The sequence below is a fragment of the Phodopus roborovskii genome, unplaced genomic scaffold, assembly GCF_943737965.1.
Source record: "Phodopus roborovskii unplaced genomic scaffold, PHOROB, whole genome shotgun sequence".
Taxonomy (NCBI): Eukaryota; Metazoa; Chordata; class Mammalia; order Rodentia; family Cricetidae; genus Phodopus; species Phodopus roborovskii.
Genome location: NW_026126482.1, coordinates 25,737,384 through 25,757,406, shown reverse-complemented (window position 1 = coordinate 25,757,406; position 20,023 = coordinate 25,737,384). Strand labels below are relative to the sequence as shown.

The 20,023-nt window shown below is 44.8% G+C and overlaps 1 protein-coding gene across 2 annotated transcripts in view; it reads left to right on the top strand.

Annotated features, from left to right (window-relative positions):
- Positions 1–20,023, top strand: part of Cdyl (chromodomain Y like) — a 184,193-nt gene that overhangs the window by 129,127 nt on the left and 35,043 nt on the right. For both annotated transcript variants that reach the window (XM_051194444.1, XM_051194445.1), the window contains one exon: positions 1,332–1,998. In XM_051194444.1, the coding sequence (XP_051050401.1) occupies positions 1,332–1,998 (667 nt within the window). The remainder of the gene's footprint in view (positions 1–1,331; positions 1,999–20,023) is intronic.

Sequence of the window (20,023 nt, the reverse complement as noted above, 5' to 3'; positions counted from 1 at the left end):
ATTGGAGAATGTTTTTTTTTGTTGTTGTTGTTTTGTTTTTTGTTTTTTAGAGCTTCAGTCAGTCAACAGGCACTAATTTGGAATATTAGAGAACTTGGCATTCACTGGGTCTTCTAACTTTGCAAGAAACACACTGATGGTTTGAGAATTGATGGGCTCCTTTGTGGCCTCAATTAAAAAGCGGTTAGCTGATGTGGGCCTCTGTCTGCCAGACATGACACAAAATCACACCTGGCCTCCGTGGAACATTTACATTAAGCGTCGGTGTCGTAACAGGTTATGGGTATTTCTGCAATAACATGTGGACATTAATGTCATATTTTCCTTCATCTGAATTATATGTCTGCCTTTTACACTTAGAAAGTCAAAGTAATAGAATCCAGTACAATAATAGATGCATACAAAACAATACACAACATATCACCACTAAAAGATTAGCATCACTTTCTTTTAAAGATGTTAGCATAAAAACTAAAGCCATGATGTGAGGGGAAATAGCCTGACTGTCCTAGAGCATCTCATTAGAGGAACGGCCCTGTTGGTGGTCAGTGAGCACTTCAAAGTCACATTCATCAGACTCATTGCTTGCATCAGCTGCACGCCACAGAAAGCCCTTGCTGTTCATAGCTTCCTGCGTGCGGGTGGCTCATCTGCCCTAGCTGTGATTAGGAGCTCCAACTCATGTGGTAGGGCTGAGTGTCAAAATTAAAAGCCCCTTTGAATCATGAAGAAACTCCCTTGTGCACATTTGTGGATATATTTTTATTTTGATAGCTATAAATATATTTTCATTTTATACTTAAAACAAAGATACATTTCTGAAATTACCAATAGTTCTTGTGGTTAAAACACAACTGGTGTTTTAAGACAGGGTTCTCTTGTGTATCCCTGACTGGCCTTGAAATGGCAACAGCTCTTCTGCCTTAGCCCTGACTTTTAGAAGGCTATATCAGTTTTGTTTTAGTTTTGTTGTATGTATTTTTTTTTAAAGAAAAATAATTTAACTGCTCTTAACATCATAAAGCTGTTAAAATAAATAAATGGGGTGTCACATAACATTTTGATTTGTGTATACTACCCATACATTTGAGTATAAAATATAAGCATGTAGTTTGAGCTCATGGCAAGGATGTTGCTGTTCTGTCCCGTTCCCCTCCCCCTCATTCCCCCATCTCAGGTTGGCCAGGAACAAAAAGATTAACTTTGTGGCCTGTGGTAGTGGTGATTGTAGTGTAGTGGTCATGGTTATAGTAATCAGAAATGTTTCCTTGTTACACTTGTAGGTTACTCAAGTAATGAGGTTTGTTCTTTAACCTTTCTCCCATACCTAGGTGGAAAGAATTGTCGACAAAAGGAAAAACAAGAAAGGAAAAACAGAGTATCTGGTGCGTTGGAAAGGCTATGAGAGTGAAGATGACACGTGGGAGCCGGAGCAGCACCTGGTGAACTGTGAGGAATATATCCATGACTTCAATCGGCGCCACAGTGACAGGCAGAAGGAAGGTAGCCTGGCCCGTGCCAACAGAGCCTCCCCCAGCAACGCCCGGAAGCAGATCTCCAGGTCCACCCACAGTAACCTCTCCAAGACTGCCCCCAAAGCACTTGTGGTAGGCAAAGACCATGAATCCAAAAACAGCCAGCTGTTGGCTACCAGCCAGAAGTTCAGGAAAAACACAGCCCCATCTCTTGCAAACCGCAAGAACATGGACCTTGCCAAGTCAGGGATCAAGATTCTCGTGCCTAAGAGCCCTGTAAAGGGCAGGACCTCGGTGGACAGCTTCCAGGCGGAGAGTCCTGAGAAGCTGGACCCTGTGGAGCAGGGTCCCGAGGACACCACAGCACCAGAGGTGACTGCAGAGAAGCCCATTGGAGCTTTGCTGGGCCCTGGTGCAGAACGAGCCAGGATGGGGAGCAGGCCCCGAATACATCCACTAGTGCCTCAGGTTGCTGGCCCCGTGACTGCTGCCATGGCCACGGGCTTAGCTGTTAATGGAAAAGGTGAGTGTCTGGGTGAGCTGGCACAGGCTTTGCTCACGTGCTGGGCATTGACCCTAGCAGGCATGTGCCTTCTCTAGAAGGATCGCTCTCATGTCCTCCTGGGGGGGGGGGGTGTCACACAGCTAGCTCCCAGTCCTTTGGAAGATTTTGACAACTTCTCTTTTCTTTTCCCAAAGCCTTTGGCGTTCATCTCAAATCAGCACTGACTCACCCTTTACTGCCCACAGCTGTATCATCCCTAGACAGTCTCTGATTGGTTTGTTCGTTTGGTTGGTTGGTTTTTATAGCAAGCTTTATGAAGCTGCCTGCCTTCCTACATCTCTATACATAGTTTTGTTAAGACTCTCTGCCTGCATTTTCTCATGCAGCCACCATAGATGTACAGTGGTCAGATGCTCTTGGCTCTTGTTTGGGAATAGGAACTCTTCTCCGCCATGTTACCATCTCCTTGCTTCCACTCAGCTATAACCTGCCCATTTCCTAAGAGAGTCTTCCAGGGCACCCTTCCCCCGGGATAATCCACGCCTTAATGCTGCCCATTTATTTTTCCAGGGTTGCTCATCCAGACTCCACTGGCCATTCTGGCCGTTAGGTCTTAACCCTGTCTTCTTGCCACAGCTTTCTCAGAATTGATTGATATGAGGGATTGCCAGTGAAGCCCAGAGCTTCATGCTAACCGTGCAGATGCTGCTGTAGTGTCGATTCAGAATCCCATCTGCACCATAGCTTTCCATGTTTCTTGCCTTTTGACACCTCCCATCCGTTTCACATAATTGTGCAAAATGATGCCCTCAGAGCAAGCTCATGAGTCTTCTCACTTACTAAGTAGCAAGAACACTTCTGAATGTGCCTGGTCCACTGCCCCAACCCGTGCAGGCACCATGACAGCACACCCTGACCTATCTTTCTCGTCTGCCTCCTGAGCTCTTGGGTTGCAGGCTCCCACTTCCTGGACCCCTTCTCCTGGCCTTCTTACAGTGGTCTCTGTGTACCCAACTCCAGTTTCATAGACTCCTATACCACATGGTGGTGTGGGGATTCTAGGGGATCTCCTCAGGTCTGTAGGTAAGAATCACATGAGTGTTACTGTCAAGCCTGTCATGGTGTGTGCAACAAGTTTTTCTCCTGGCCATGGCCCTTGGGTGGTACTCCAGAATTTTGCAGATATATACCAGACCCAGGGTCCTGCTCTGCTGGCTGCACATCAGCCTCACATGGGATGGGTGATGAACATGGTGACATTTTATAGGTAAGGTCACAGACATTCATGGGTGGAGGAGACTTATCAATTACTCTGATTCCCATGCAGGGAATTCAAGTCCAGAGAAAGTTAAAAAGTTCATAGAAAAAGCCCTAGACACGGAAGGAATCAAATGTCTCAGTTTATCTCCTGTGTTGTCCCCATGGTGCCTCTACTAGTCTGGGGCATATGTTGTTTATTTAAGACTCCAGGCCACGCACTGTGCTCAGCTCTGGACACAGACAAGGACAAGCACGGTGGTTGGCGAAGTGATGGCCTGTGAGGCAGACCTGGTTTTATATGGCATGTGAGGCACCGCCTGGTTTTATATGGCATGCAAACTAAGAATGGGCTTCACTTTTCCTAATGACTTAGAAACCAAGAGGACTTTTCATGTGAAAATACAACAGAGTAACTTTGTGTGTCTGTGTGTAAAATCTGACCAGAACACAGTTGAGTTCATCTGTGTATGGACTATCCATTTTTGTGCCCTATGGCTTAAAGTTTACTGGTCCCTGCATCAGGAAATCGTCTTTTTTTTTTTTTTTTTTTTAAGGCCTTTGAGCAGAACATAAAGGCTTCAGAAGACCTATAATCCTTTCTCTGTATCATTAGTGGAAGGGAATTTATGGTATTCAGACCTTGGACTCAGCAAGACTGAGAATACCAGCAAGCTACTGTAAACCCAGAAGGCCAGCTCTGGTGGTTCAACACTGTCTTCTTGCTTCCTCGTGTGATCCAACGTGGACTGCGCCCCTCTTAAGTTTACACAATCTGCAAAAACCCACCCTCAGCTAATACCTCTGGCTGCAAAGGTCATGTGAGCCTCAGATCTTCAGTTTTCAATCTTGCTGTGGAGCTCGGTGTATTGATGTGAGAGTAACACCCTGAGACTTATTTCTCAGCCCTTGTTCCCTTTACAGTGCATGCTCACCTTTCTGCTTGTTGATCAGGTAGAGCACTGTGCTGGAATACTGCTAAGAACATAGTCTCCACTGAGGGGATAAACAGAAGCCACTTGGGGAACGATTTTAGGACAGTTAGGACCAATCTCTTCCAGCCTGTGTGGAGTCTAGACTTGTAGATTGATAAAAATGAGTGCCTCCCCACCTAGGGCCTCCACCCCATTGCATGTCACTTTCTGAGATGCCAGAGTGCTAGACAAGACCCAGGTGGACCAGTACACCCTCCTCCTGGGGCAGAGAGATGTTTGTCCTGTCCACTACACTAGCATGGAGGCCAGTGGGTACAGGGGTGACACTGGTCAGAGCAGGGTCTGCCCTGGGGCTAGTTCTTGAGAAAAGCTTGTGGCTGGGCTACAGTAGAACACAGAAGATGGCTACTTGTGGCCCTTCTGGCCCAGGAGAGAATGGGATAAACCTTCCAGAAAGCCATGCATTCTCTCTCCACAGTGATGAGTCATGAGACTGAATGAAGCTCTGCTCAACTATTGGTCCATGCATAGATCTTTTAAAGCAGTTGTTTGTTTTTACTTCACAGATTAATTTTAGAGCTGTGTTAGAAAATGGATTCTGTTTTTCTTAAACCAATTGAAGCAGACACTGGTTGAGTCGTCGGGAAATGAACCATCTTTCTGTTCTGAACACTAATCATGTGTTCAAGGGATGTATTTACCACTGCAAACAGCTTAGAGTGTCTGACTCAGAACGAAGGCTTTGGGCCATTTTTAATACCAAATGCTTTTATAAATAACCATAGGCACATTTGGTTTTTAACTATTTTAAAGATAAAGATTTAGAAGGTAGATTATAGCTTCTCATTAATGTAGGAAAGGTGTTTTCCTACTCCTCCACTAGGAGGTCAGAAGTCATTCCTTACTCTAATTACCTAGTGAATTAATTTTATAAAAGAAACAATTGCTTTTAAAAGCTGTTATAACTTTTTATGTTCAAATTTCAAATATGTAATTGTTCCATAATTCCACAAGTAGGGAATATGGAACAATATTGTCAGGAAACTAATACCCCCTCAAAAAAGAAAAAAAAAAAAAAACAAAAACAAATAGACCTTGTGATTGTTGGCATATGGAGCTGGCTATTACGCAGGTCGAAGCCAACCACTGTCCTGGGAGAGTGACTGGAACGCCTTATCTTGCCTGCATTCATCTCCCCAAGGATGTGAACTTGTGGCTTGGCTTGCCTTCTTCTTACTTTCAGGAAAGTGTTAAGTGCCTTGTGAACAGCTCCTCTCCAGTCACACAGGGCTAATGACTCAGGGAAGATGAAGTCAGAAGACTGGTGCCTAGCAGTAACACCTGGAGCTGCAGGGTATAGTGGTACATGCCCATAGTCCTAGCTCCCAAGAGGCTGAGGTGGGGGATTACTGTGAACTTGAGGCTAGCCTGGCCTACATAGTAAGTTCAGGGGCATGGAGTGTTACAGAGTAAAACAGAAAAGAAACATACAAGTGAAAGTGTATGTGTAAACGTTTGATTGATTGGGGGGCTGGATGGCTTACAATTGTAATTCCAGTTCCACAGGTTCAGACACCCTTTTGTAACCTGCGGGCGCCTGAATGCACATGGTATTCATAAAGACAAGCAGACAAACACATATATAAAATTACAGTAAATTGGATTTTTAAGAAAAGATTATTTGTAGGGGCCGGAGAGATGGCTCAATCAATAATTTGCTTGCTAGACATGCATTATAGTGTAGCTCAGCACCCACCTACCCGAAATCTCAATGCTAGGGAGGCAAAAGCAACAATCAGTGAGTGCCAGATTCGGTGGAAGCCTGCCTCATAAAATCAGGTTGAGGGCTGGGGAGATGATTTATTGGTTAAAAGAGTTCTGTAGGCTAAAATGCCTATTACACCAGTGTGAGAACCTGAGTTTGAATCCCCTGAACTCGTGTAAAAGCCAGGCACTATATAGTGCAAGTGGATGTTACCTGAAGACCTACATTGCCTGTGGGCCAGTTAACCCCTCATACACAGCAAACAAGCAACTGCAGAGATCCTGTCTCAGACAACGTAGAGGCCAGGACCAACGTCCAAGATTGGTCTCTGACCTTTACACATGCGTGTGTGTGTGTGTGTGTGTGTGTGTGTGTGTGTGTGTGTGTGTGTACACACCAGGTGGACATTTTTAGCCTCCTGTATAAAGCTACTTAACACGGAGATGGGTTACAGAAGTTAGAACCCAGCAAGCAGACATTTGCAGCAAGTACTTGAACAGCTTACAACCTTAAGACATGAGATGCTCAGTAACAGATGGGGTGGGTCCTTTGTTCCTTGGGATGAGTTTAATGTGCTTTAGAATTCTTTGGGGTTTTTTTTTATAATTTTTTATTTAATATTTTTTATTTTACATGTCAGTCCCAGTTCCCTCTGCCTCCCATCCTCCCATGCATCCCACAACCCCCCCCCCATCCTACCCCCCATTCACTCCCCAAGGAGAGGGAGGCCTTCCAGGAGGGATCATCAAAATCAGTCAAGTTCTTTAGGTTAGGACCTAGGCCCTCCCCCATGTCTCTAGGCTAATGTGCTTTAGAATTCTAAGACCAGCTATAGCCATTACAAAAAAATTGGTTATCCCCAAGAAGTCTTCAGAGTGTGAAGCAGAATCACTTTGTTTTAGAACTCACAAATATGCAGATATTTGCCAATCAGTGAGGGTGCTTGAATATCTCACTGGCAGAACATTTACCTTGCTTGAGCAAGCCACTGACTGGGCTTGGTCCATACTATGCATGTATGCATACACAGATAAGAGAAGAATTAATTCCATTAACTACTTGGGGGAGTGAAAGCCTTTGAGTGTGAATGGAGGGCTATTTCTTGAAAAGCACACTATATTGTATCACTATTTCATCTAGTTTGGATTTCTTCATAGTAAGCCAAGAACATACATTAGCATGTTCCTAGGCTTTGGTTTGCTTGTTTTTTCTTTATATTCTCATTTCCTCACATCTAGTTAGACAGGTATATTTAGCTTAGTCTTCCCAAAGCATGCGCTGTAGTTTTGAAGTATTAAATAATATTTTTGAAGTCTTTTTTTTTTCTTTCCTATGAGTGTTGGGCTAACTGAACTAGGTATGTGTCCCTATATACTCCTAGTCTCTCTAGTTGAGCCAATGAGACAAGTGAACTGAAGGAAAAGGTATGTAGGGCATGAACTAATTTTATGCACGTGCCACAGAAACAAGGAAGTAGCCCGAGAAAGAATTAGTTGTAAGAACATATGTGCCGTTTTAGCAGAGGACAGTAAATTGTGGAGAAGGTGACACAAGGAAAAGATGAGCTTCTAGGGGTGGTGCAGAGGTGTGAGGAGATAGACAGGCACATGTGCAGAGTGAGGCTGCTGTGGTAAGGTTTGTTGGGGCACACTTGGTGTGGGTTCCTTCTCTGCCATAATAACTGTTGCTTCTTGGTGCCTAAAGGGCAGAGCATGTAGGACTATGCCGTGTGTGGACTCACAGTTGAGGGCAGGGCGATATTCTGGTCCCTTTCGGGCACTCCCCAGCCTTAGATGGCATGTCAGGCCTGACTGCCCACCCCTCTTGCTCAGAGAAGCAGGCTCTGTGGTGGTGTCTCCTCCTGCCTTATGATTGTATTCTAGTATCTTCAGGGATCCTTAGAACACTGGGCAGTGTATTCCCAGTGATCCAACTTCAGGACTCATGTTGCCTGTCTGAGCTTTTTTACATTTTTAGTTTAATATATTTGTGTGTATGGGTATCTGCCTGCATTATGTATTTGTACATGTGCCGGTACCCTCCAAGGCCAGAAGACCCCTGGAACGAGAAGTTACAGATAGCTATGAGCTGCCATGTGGATGCTGGGAGTCAACCATGGGTTCTGTAAAATAACAGCCAATGCTCTTAACTGCTGAATTGCATATCCGTTTACTATAAGCATTAGTAACATGTGTAATGAAGCACTTTCTGCATTCAGAAGTTTTAAATTATGTAAATTAAATGTCATAGTTGCTAGACCAGTGTAGGAAATGACTGAGTACCCTTTATCCAGATTGCCCAGTTCATACCCTGCCTTGTTTTATTCTCTTGTCTCTTGCTTTTTTTTTTTTTTTTTTTTTTTTTTTTTCTTTTTGCCTTTTGAATTTGGGATGGCACGGGGAAAGAGGGCAGGGTATGTTTTCAAGTTCCCTTGTCTGTAGTATTTTCTTGATGCTTTATTACTTGCTCTTAGAACATGCCAGCTGAAGACCTGTCCTCAATTCCACTTGGATCTTCCCATTTTTGTCTGCCATCTGCAGCACTCCTCCAGTGGCATTCAGTCCCGGGGTAGGGATGATGACTGTCCCAGCTGTCCAGCATGCTACTCTCGCCATTCTTCTGCTTATTCCTCCAGCATCGTGCTTCCTAGCTCATATTGTCTTCCTGTTACGGGTGGGACTGAATGTGGGAAAGGCGACTTGAAGTGACTCCCCAGAGTTGGTAGGAAAGTGGGGTCTCCATCAGAGCCTGCTCTGTCTTCCACTCCCTGTTCTGTCAAGTGAGTGACAGGCAAGAATTTATAAGCCTAATTCATGCTACCAGTAGATAGTATATTACTCAAGACTTTTTTTTCTTGCCTGTCTCAAATACATGTAACTACTCAAAACATGTAGTCAGATCTGCCACAGCTGGACCAGGGCCAGAAGAGCTGCCAGGCCTCAGCTCGCCTCTCTGCACTCTGTTTGCCTCATTCAGAAATACCCTGTCCTCCCACAAGAAAGAAGCCACCAGAATACAGTGGTTGGTGCCCTGACCTCACAGTAGACAAGCCAGGAAAAAGAGCTCCAAGGGAACAACTAACTTCACTGAAATTGTCTTACCTAGCAGAGGGCTAGGGTGGTTTCCAAGGGAGTCCAGACCTATAGGGCATACCTGACCTATAATAGTGAATAGTCTTGACATAATTAAAATCACAGAGTACATTTAAATATGGTATTTTCCAAGGGCTGAGATTATCATGTGGTTAAGAATTAAATCATTTGAGTACTGCTTTCAAGTTATGTCATATTTCAGTGTTTAGCCATCTGACTCATAGAGCCTAGTCCTCTCAGTATAGCTGTGTTCTAGGCTCTGTTCTTGGTAGACCATGCTCTGTGCATGTGACTGTTAAGCTTGCATCTAGTGTCCTAATGCTAACCCTTGGAAGTATTCTCACACTCTCCTGTTCTCCCCCAAACCTTCTACCTGCTCCTTTCTTGGCCTTCTGGGGCAGAGTACTTGTCCCACAGTGCTCCAAGGATGTCACTCTCTGACCAAAGCCTGGGTTGTGGTACCTGCCTCCTCCTCATTACTGTTAGCTTGAGCCAGCTTTTTGGTCTCCTATTCCAACATTACTCAGAGTTACAGGCTCTCAAGTCACAGCCTTTATTCTCACTCACCTCTGTCTATCACCTAAGATGTGGCCTCTAAGGGAAGGCAACCTCTTCTCCCACTGTGTGCATGGTGCACTTGGAGTGTGCTAGGCTCGTGACAGCAAGACCTGCCCTTACTGCATTGGTTGTCCTCTTACTGAGGACAAACCCCAGGCTGAAAGACACCAGTGCCACAGCTGAAGGTTTTACTGTTTGTGTCTGCATCCTCCTTCCAAGGCTCTGACATCACCCTAAAAAGTTTCAGTGTCAGCCAGGCAGTGGTGGTGCACACCTTTAATCCTAGCAGTCGGGAGGCAGATGCAAGAGGATCTCTGTGAGTTCAAGACTATCCTGGTCTACAAGAGCTAGTTCCAGGACAGGCTCCAAAACCACAGAGAGACCCTGCCTCGAAAAACAGAAAAAAAAAATGACAGTGTTTTCTTATTTCAGAAGTAAGAACCAGGTTTTAAGATGAATGTCCCTTCACTAGTCCCTGCTCCTGTCCCCATTATCAAGCTTCTTGTTCCCTCAGCACCCCCCCCCCCTTTTTTTTTTTTTTTTTTCGATTTTCTACCTGTAATTCTCTCCACTTCTGGAAACCCAACCACCATTGCTGGCTCTTTACCTTGGTCATTCTTCAGTCTAACTGCTCTGCAGATGCTCAGCACCAAGATGTTGAATCTTTCAGCCTAGGTCCCATCTGACCCTTTATCCCCAGCCACACTTACCATGCTTCTCCACATCGTTGCTACTGTTTTGCAGTTATCAGCTGCCTTACCAAACACAGCATTAGCTTTGTGTTATGCACTACTAAATTCACAGTTCAGTGGTGTTACATGTAGTCATGTGGTTTTACATAGTGCCTTGGACTCTTCTATCACAAAGGAGAAGTTCTGTCTCTGGTACATGGTAAAGTCCTGTCTGTCCCCCACTGCACACAACCTCTGGAGGCCCCCTTTGACTTTCTTTGTCTAAGTTCAACCCTTTAATCCCTAGTAGGTGTCCTTTAAAACTGGCTTATTTCACTCAGCGCAGTGTCCTCAAGGCTCCTCCATATCACAGCGTGTGTCTGTTTCCTTTCTTGGTAGCTAAGTGCCCACTGTACAGTCCTGCCTTGGGCACCCATAGTTCTTAAGTTGTTTCTGCTTTCCAGCTGTTGCGGGTGCCCCTGCTTTTGCTTCTGTTGGATAAATAGCAGAAGTAGAATAGCTGGTTTTATGGAAGTTTAGGGTCCTCTCCCTCCTAGTTTCCTAACCAGCTGTACCATCAGAGGGGCTCCCATGTCTCCACATCCTCACCAACTCTTCATCTTTTACCTCCCTAGCTATTTCTCCTCCCCTGGCTTGTGAGCTCTCCTGCTACCTGTTAGCTTAACACTGTTTGTTATGACATCTGTAGACAGAAAGTGGGCTGTTGGGTGCGTTGGATCTTGAAAAAGACACTAACAGTATCCTTTGGGAGCCAGGCCATCCATGTAGGGTTCTTTTTGCCCTAGGGCACCCACAACCTTGCCTTAAATATTGGGAAACCTCTTTCTAATTATACATCCCTTATTACTGGGATGGGGAGAGCACACACTTACTACATAACTGAGGCTGGCCTTGGACTTGAAGTCCTCCTGCCTTTGCCTCTGGTATGTTGGGACTGCAGCCATGCCCTCCCACACTTACATGTGTCTTTTAAATGAAGTTAAAATACTCCTCTTACAGCTGTCCCCAGTGTGCCAGGGACTTGCTGTCAGGAATAACCAGGATTGCTGTCATTCTATTCCTTGCCAGGGGCCAGGAACCACACATGTATGAAGTGAGGGAAGTGTTTTCTTTCATGGTTCACCTTCAAAGATTTTTTTGTTTTGTTTTGTTTTGGGTTTTTTTTTTTGTTTTTTTTTTTTGTGTGTGTGTGGTTTTTTTTTTTTTTTTTTTAGCTCTGTTTTTTAAAGTTAATACTGTATTTTGTGTGGGTAAAATCTAGGTAAAAAATTCATTGAATTTAAACAAATAGAATTATGTAGAGTCACCCATCTGACCATGAGCCTTTATTTACTTCTCATGCATCTGCCATTTATGACCTTGAGGGGAAATTTCTGTTTCCTCCCTGAGGAGGTCCTAGCAGAGCACCAGCCTCTTCTTCTTGCTCATGGTGGCTCTGGCCGTGTGCTTGGGTTTAGCTCATTTTTAGGCTCCTATTAGCCATTTTTTCGTGGCTTGTAATTTTCAAATTGATTGTGCTGCATGCCAGACAGTGATAGAGTTTCCAGAAGTTCTGAGTTCCTCCAGTGTACACACTAGCCACCATGTGCCCACTCTGCTGTGTGCTGAATTCATAGCTTGGGAGCCACACCCCAGCTCCTAGGAGTTCCTGGTGTTCAGCACACAGGCAATATCTTGTGCATGAAGGGCCCCCATTCAGTGGCTGTGTAGGTGACACATCCACACTGTGCTGACTAGAAGCCACCTCTTCAGTGGTACTGAAAGTAAAATTCTGCAGATGTGGGCAAGAGTTGTGAGCAGCATGTTGGACCATTGTTAAAGAGATGAATGAACCTTGCACAGATCAGTGTTTGCCTGAGTGGTGACGTCTGGTGAGATAAACTAGCTCTATAAAGAAAAAACTACCCAGATGGAGTAAGTGCCTGTTTTTCCCAGTGACACAGGTCTGACTAACCCCTTTAAGACCATAAATAGACTCCATGATTCATTCAGAATAGACATTTAGAAACATTGTAAGGTTACCTCCAATGAATTTGTTATCTTAGTTTTGTTGGGTTTTTTTTCTCCCTGAGTTTGCACATGGGATTACATCCCATCTTCCATTTATCATGCCTCATCTTCCTCTCCTCCCTCTGGGAAGGCAGTCCTCTGTAATAATCAGGTTTGTTTATTATCTGGACCACCCCCCCACCACTGTAAATTATTATGTGTAATTTTTACACACATGTGGGCCATGTGTATGGGTGACTGTAGAGGCCAGAAGGAGACATTAGGTCCCCTGGAGATGGAGATAAGGTGTTGTGAGTCCCTCCTGTGGCCTCTGTAAAATGACCAACCTGGTTGTTCCCCTTACCCAGCATGTTCTGAACTATAAAATCCTGACTGATACAGTAAGTAGTAGCATGGGATTGAAATGATTGTATACTGTATATTACAGACTCGGTGAACCCAGCAAATAATAAGTTGCTGCCAAATAAGCTGGCAAGTGCTCTTAGCCACCCACTCTACACTAGTAAGAGTATTAGATCCCCAGAGCAGACCATGCTGAACTAGAAGGACAGCTCAGTTAGCCCACCTGGCAGGGTCAAGCTTGAACAAACTTGAACATTCAGATAGACACCATTCTTAGAGAGCTGGCCACTGTTCCCGTGACATACCTGCATTGTATGTAGTACAGACTGCTTCCAGTTTCAGAAAACACTATTACCAGAGAGGCCACATTTTTCTGAAGTGGTATGATTAATACTTTAGAGGATCAATTGACGTGTTCAGAAGAAATGTGTGAGAAACAATGTGTGAGAAGCTGTGCTATTTTGTAGTAATGAAAGGAGAGACCACTGTAAAGTTTGCTTTGGAGTATTATGCCAGCCAAGCAGTCTGTTCTGTGTGAGTTAGACTCCTCACCGGGTAATTGGTCTCTTCCATATGAGTTAGAATCAAAAAATTCATGTAGAAATCCCCAGAACTGCTGCTTATGCATCAGATACCTTGCAGTTTAGATTCTCCCCCCCTCCCCTGGTTTTTTGAGACAGGGTTTCTCTGTGTAGCTTTGGAGCCTGTCCTGGAACTAGCTCTGACCAGGCTGGTCTTAAACTCACAAGAGTTTTCCCTGCCTCTGAGTGCTGGGATTAAAGGTGTATGCCACCACTGCCCGGCACAATTTAGATCTTGTCTTTGTGTTGTGGTTTAGATACAATTTGTCTGTGCCCTAAAGACTAGGTCTGCTAGAAGCTTAGCCTTCAGAGTGGTGATGTGGAAGGTGATTAGGTATGGGGGCCACCCCTGAAAGATGAGCATAGTACTTGGGGTACCGCAGCAAGACCATGGGGAAAAGGAGGGAGTATCCATCTCTCCTTCATGCTCCTGCCATGGGTCCTCACCAGGGCATCAGGCACTTGAACTTGCAGAACTGTGAACAGAGGGACCCTCATTACAAAGTTACTCTGCCTTCAGGCATTTGGTAGAGTAACAGAAATTGGGCTATTAGGGTTTTTGTTTGTTTGTTTGTTTGTTTGTTTATTCATGTGTCTATGTGAAGTTGCCTGGGGAAGCCAAATGTGGATATTAGATCCCCTGGAGATGGTGGTTTTGAGCCACCTTAGATGGGGTGCAGGGGACCAGTGTGACATCTCTAGAAGAAAAGTAAGTGCTCTTTACCACTGAGCCATCTATGCAGCCCCTAGAGTCCATTTTTATAGTCCAATCCCATTGTTGGCTCTAGTCCAGTGGAAACTCCTGGGTTGCTATAGCAATTGGAGCCTTGAAAGAAAATGACTTAGTCCTAGCAAAATCTTAAAATTCTATAGTAAGACGGTGTGACTTAAGAGGCAGGTGCCCATGATTTTAATTAAGTATTGTATTAGTAATGGGGGGGAGTGTGTTTTGTCTGGTGAAGACGTGCATATTCCAAGGATGGCTGCTGTGACTTTTATTGGCTGTAACATGCATTATTGCCTGAAACTCATAATGAATTAGGTAGAGATTATTTTTCTTCTTGCTGGTGCTTGAATGATGTATCCCTTGATAGCACTAACTGGAGTGTTTTCTTCTTTGGATGACACTTCAGCAAAGCATGGTAGTTACTTCCATACTTGGAACTCCAGAAGTTAAATGCCGTTTTCGTTTTGTAGCAGTGCTATGAAAATGTAATGTGAATAGTCTCCACTTGATAAGGAAGATCAAGCTGTTTAATCACCTGTGTTCCATGGGCAGCCTCTTTGTCTTGTGACAATGCAGTGTGACAGCTGCACAGCGATGCTTTGCACAGAGTGCAAAACTGGACATCTGTCTGTAGCTCCAAGATTTGAGCCTGTATTTTGTAGACCCGAAGGTAAAGTAGAAAACAGTTTCCTCCTTTTGCCTGTCTTAAACTAGACTTTTTAACTGGAATGAAAGGCTTCATAGTTAGGGGAAGCTATTCTCAGGCTTGCCTGTAAGCCTTGTAACAAGGAAGAAGAGGAACTTAAAATAGACTTTTGAGTTTCTGGTTTGGTTTGGTTTATCTAGGGGAAGGGATTTTCCGTGCCTTTTTGGTGAATTTCCCGCCAGATGCTCTAAACACACTTCATGATAGTCTTTCAGAAGACAGTTCTGGCCATTTGGAGGAACCTAATTCTTGCAATCCACCCCCCCCCCCCCCCAGTTTTCACAAAGGGGTCCTCGGGTGCACTTAATAAGCAGTTACACATTGGGTTTTCCTGCTTATGTAGTCTTTGGGCTGCTGTGACAGCCTGGACAGGCCCTTTTCCACAGTCTCAGTGTCGCTGTTAAAAACAACCATGTTAGAACCACTCATCTTTGAAGCCAGGTGAGTGTGTTGGGAAGGCTGGAGGGCTGGGTCAGTGCAAGCACTGGGTGTCTTCTGCAGAGCAGGGGAGATGGGTGAGAGCCATTCTGCTGCTGCTTAGCATTTCCTTGGTCCATGAAAGGGTCAAAAGAAAAGCCAGCAAGATTGGATGCATTCAGGGTGGTATGGCTGTGTTGACTTCTCTGATTCGATAGACTTATCTGGAATTGTGCCAAATGAACCTTTCTCTAAAGTGCTTTTGTCATGGACATCTTGTCACAGTAACTGGAAAAGAAACCAAGATAAGAACTAATTTCTGCAAGGGCTGGCATTTTAAAATAAACGGAGGAACTGTCAAAAAGGCAGAAGAAAGAAAAGCTGACTATTGGCACTTGGCTCTGGCACAGTTCTTAAGTGGTGAAAATTAATCTCAAAACTGGATTTCTGAAATGTGTTTGCTGCTCTTGGTTGTGTGTGTGAGGTCTGGTGAGGGTGGCTTTCAGGTTTTTATGTTCTGTGTCTGATGCAGGAATCTGTTTTCTGTCTTGGTTTCTGAGTTTCTTTTGTCCTTAGTGAGGCAGTCTGTTGATCCCTCCTCAGCAGTTGCCAGTGATGCTGGCTAAGGGTCACAGCTGCAGGTTCTTGGCAACTTCCAGTGTGGTGATGGGAAAAGAGCCTGAGCAGCAGGGGGGTGGAGGGCTGGGCAGTCTTTGCAGAGGTGACCAGGGTATGGGTGCAGTTTAAGCAATGGATTTATGTGGCATGATTAGGGACCCTAAATGAGAAACATTAAGTGCACTAAGCTCAGTGTGTACTTTTTTAAAAGGGGGGAGGGGCACAAGAAATATTTCATTTCAGACTTTAGCCTTGCAGAGTAAGCTGGCTCTTAGGGTAGTGTTGTGAGGACCCCCTTTCTGGTGGCTTCCAGAAGCCAAGCCATCACAAGTCCTTTCCTGGAGGACACCATTATACAGCTGCAGAGGTTTCTCTTGTAGTCAGTGTAAACAGAGCACATAACTTTGTAACGAGTACGTTTTTTCCACCCGCTGCTGCTGGTCTTGTCCTGCCACCGCGCCAGCCCCAGATAATACACAGAGACCCTGTATTAGATATTATACTGTTGGCCAGTTACTACTTTCTTATCAGCTAGCTCTGTCTTAAGTATTAACCCATTTCTGCTGATCTATGTATTTTCACATGGCCTTCTCTTACCAGGGAGGCGGCTGGCGTCCAGCTCTCTCCAGACTCTCCATCTTGACTCCTCCTTACTACTTCCTATTTCCTCCTTGTCTCCTAGTTCCTTCTATCTTCCTTTCCTATTGGCCAACAGTGCTTTATTTATTAACCAGTATGAGAAACATATACAGAATGACATCTCCCATCATAACTTTCCTTCTCATTGGGCGAACTTGTAGCATGTATGTAGTTCGACCCAGATCTTTGCATGTACACTACATGTTTTGTGTATAGGTAGACAGGGCTTGAGAATTGCTGTGCTCTCTCATGAAGTTAAGCCAGTGTCTACACAAGCAGGTGGTTATGCGCTTAAGACATGTGCTCTTCACTGCATCTGTGAATATCAGTGACAGTGGCAGGGTTAGGAGAAAAGTTGTTCTAACGTCTCTAACATATTTCACCGTAGGCACTGTGAACACAATAGAGAATGCTAATTACTGAGCCTCTCTGTCAGGTAGAAGGCAGATCCAGCCTTTGCTCTTCAGTAGGTGCTGCTTTCCTCTGTTTAGCTTAGGCCAAGAGCCACCCTTCCCTCCCCCTACATCCTTAGCATCCAATCTGTCACCATCTTGCCTCTCACCATCGTCACCACCCAGGCCAAGCCGTTGACATTCAAACGGTGTTTCATCTGGCCTCTGGAAGGTGTGACTCTCGAATTGCTGTCTTGCTGTAGGCTCCTGACTTGGTGAAGCTTGCTGCAGTTGCATACTGCCTCTGAAACTGGCCCGTTTCTCTCTTAGTGGATTTATGCATGTGGTCCCTTTTTCTTCCTTCCTTTGTAATCTAGGTGACTCCATATACTGCTGATCTCAGCCTGCTGGCGCTTCTGGAAGCCTCCTCTAGTCTCCTGGCACCAGCCTCCTGTCCTCTACCATCTAAACTATGCAACTTCGCAGATCTCTGTTTATTTGTCTATGTTGTGGGGCACTGGGAACCTTATGTTAATTCAGCCCTGACTAGGGTCAGCATTTGGACAGTGACAGACGTGATTAGTGGCAGGGACAAATAAACTATGGTGCTGATTTTCCTGCCACTTACCAAACTTTATGGTTCCACTTCTGTGTTCCTGGCCAGAAGTTAATGAGTGAATGAAGAGTATATGGATGGGCTACATGCAGTGGCCACTTTCGACTTAGACTGTTCATAGAACCCTGTTTAGAAAGGTGATTTGATTAGATAGTGTGCTTGGTCAGTGTTCAGAGAACATTTCCAAAGCAATTTCATTGTGTTTGTAGGGAGTGGGAAGGGGCTGGCTGCGTGGAGCTCTTCTGATTATAGGGCTATTGGCAGCTGCTCCCTGGAAGAAAGTATTATTGGCAGAACACTGCCTGTAGCAGCCACACCCCCTAGATGGAGAAGAGGGACCACCATGTGTCTGCCTGAGATGGGGAAAGGTAGACACATGGAAGGAACAACCTTGGAGAAAGGGCAGATGGGTATCGGTCTTCCCTGAGACAGCGTCTGCCAGTCCCTAGAAAAATTACTGGAGCCTTTTACCCAGGAGAGGAACAGCCGACATTATCGTGCTATCATGGGACAAGATTGAGGGGCCAGAGGCTAGGGCTTCCCAGGGTCAGCAAGAGCCAATGGGTTAAAAAAAAAAAACAAACAAAAAGAAAAGAACCACACCAGATGTACAACTAAGTAGATGCCAGCAAAGATCTGAGATGATCAGTACAACCAGGCCCTGATCCTGTATGAATGGGAAGCAGGCTGGGGGCAGCTAAGCCTAGTCTTGATATTCTAATTACCAGACCTTTCTGCGTCCTGTCCAGTGCCTGGTGTGTGTAAGCCCCTGTGTTCGTGTGTGTGTGTGTGTGTGTGTGTGTGTGTGTGTGTGTGTGTGTGTGTGTGTGTGTGTATTATTTTTAGGTGACAGAAAATGGGAGGGGAAGCTGGGAGCGAGCCGTTGGAACAGAAAGAAGTGTTTGCTGACTGCCAAATCTGCTTTGGGGCCGAAAGGTAGTGGGCTGAAAGATAGGCTGTCCAGAATTGTTCAGATTGTGCTTTTGATGAAAATATCTTCTATGAAAATTTATATCTTATGTCGGCTTCTTATATCTTACACTCAAAGATAGAAATGCCTGAGAATTGTTGCTTTAAAAAAAAAAAAAAAGTTAATCAAAGGGCTTGTGCTGCCCCAGTGAGTTACTTTGCTGTGTCTTTGTGGACAAGCCTCTGTTAGATCCCTGGGCATCAGACACTTGGGGTTTTCTCTTTACCTTCACAGAAGAGGAGATGCCTGTTACATGGAAGCAATGGCAAGTGCTGGTTTGGTTTGTATTACATCTCTGTGTGTACAAAAACTCTGAGGACAGATACAATGTAAGAAAAGGGCAAGTTTACAAACACATTGGGGAGTGAAGGTTGTGGTCCTCATTGTCCTGAGAGTACAGAAATGTTCAGTTCCTGGCAGACAGCGGGGCAGGGTGGGAGGTCACAGGAGAACACATTCAGCTCAGAAAATTGCCTGTGCGGCCCTGCCCTGTGAACCATGGGGCTTTGTTATCTAAGTCTGTAAAAAAAAAAAAAAAAAAAAAAACTGCCATATGCAACATTCGTGTTGATGAGATCAGAGTCTATGTTACATAGTGTTCACAGTGCATTTTTTTTCCATCTAAAATCATCATCGTATCATGTTTCCCCTCATACTCTAAATTTTAAAGTACCAGATGGAATAGAAAGTATAGCGAGCAGGAGCCTGGGCTGAGGTAGTGATTGTGTAGATGAATGAAAAATAAAACAGTTTTAAAACTGTTGGTTGAAAAGTGAAAGGGACTGAGGTATGTCTGTAGTAAGGACTCTGTACCCAGCCCTACGACACGTGTGCAATGTACACATACACTATCATGTCAGCTTACCTATGAGTGAGTTACCTGCTGAACTGAAAAACAGTAGTAATACAGGCAAGCATCACGAGCAGGTATGTCCTGAGAAGTACATAGGCAACTTACCATTGTGCAAACATTCTAGGGCTTCTCACATAAACTTCAATGCTGTAAGCTCCTCTGTGTGGTCCCTTGATGGCATAGAGAGATTTCCTAACACTGCAAAAACTATTGAACATATGTGGAGCTTTGTGCATTGGTACACACCCATGGTCTCCACACCTATGAAGCCCAGGTAAGATGAGGGGGTGCTCCCCCAGCCAGCCTGAGCTGGCTCAGGAGTTAAAAGCACAGGCTCCCCTTGTGCAGGACTCAAGTTTGGTTCCCAGGACCCATATGGTGGTTCACAACTACCCATAACTCCAAAGGAGGGGGATGCAGGGCCTGCTGCGGTGATGTGGGTTTTGTTGCGTTCTATCGCTTGGTTGAGCATACTCTTCAGGTGTAATGGTTGTACCAGGATTCAGAAATAAAGTAAATGAGACTAATCATAGTCTAAGAAGTAGTTCATATTTTTTTCTTCCAATGAAAGGAAGACGATTCAGAGTTTCAGAGTTACTCTTTTTTTTTGTTTGTTTTGTTTTTTTCCAATCCTCTTAGGAGACACTCGCTTATCAAGCCTTTCACCCTTTTAATTTGCTACTAAGTGCAGAATGACTGTTGAGTCATGCTTTGGCAGCTTCCTGTGTAGTAGTAAGAGGACTGGCCCTGATGACTGCTCCCCATCCTCCAGGCTCTCCACCCCTTAGTAAAGCCCTTGGCGCCACGCCACACTGCGCTGTCTCATCAGCCGTCCCCGGGCCAATCCGTCCTTCGAGTTGCGCTTGTCTCTGC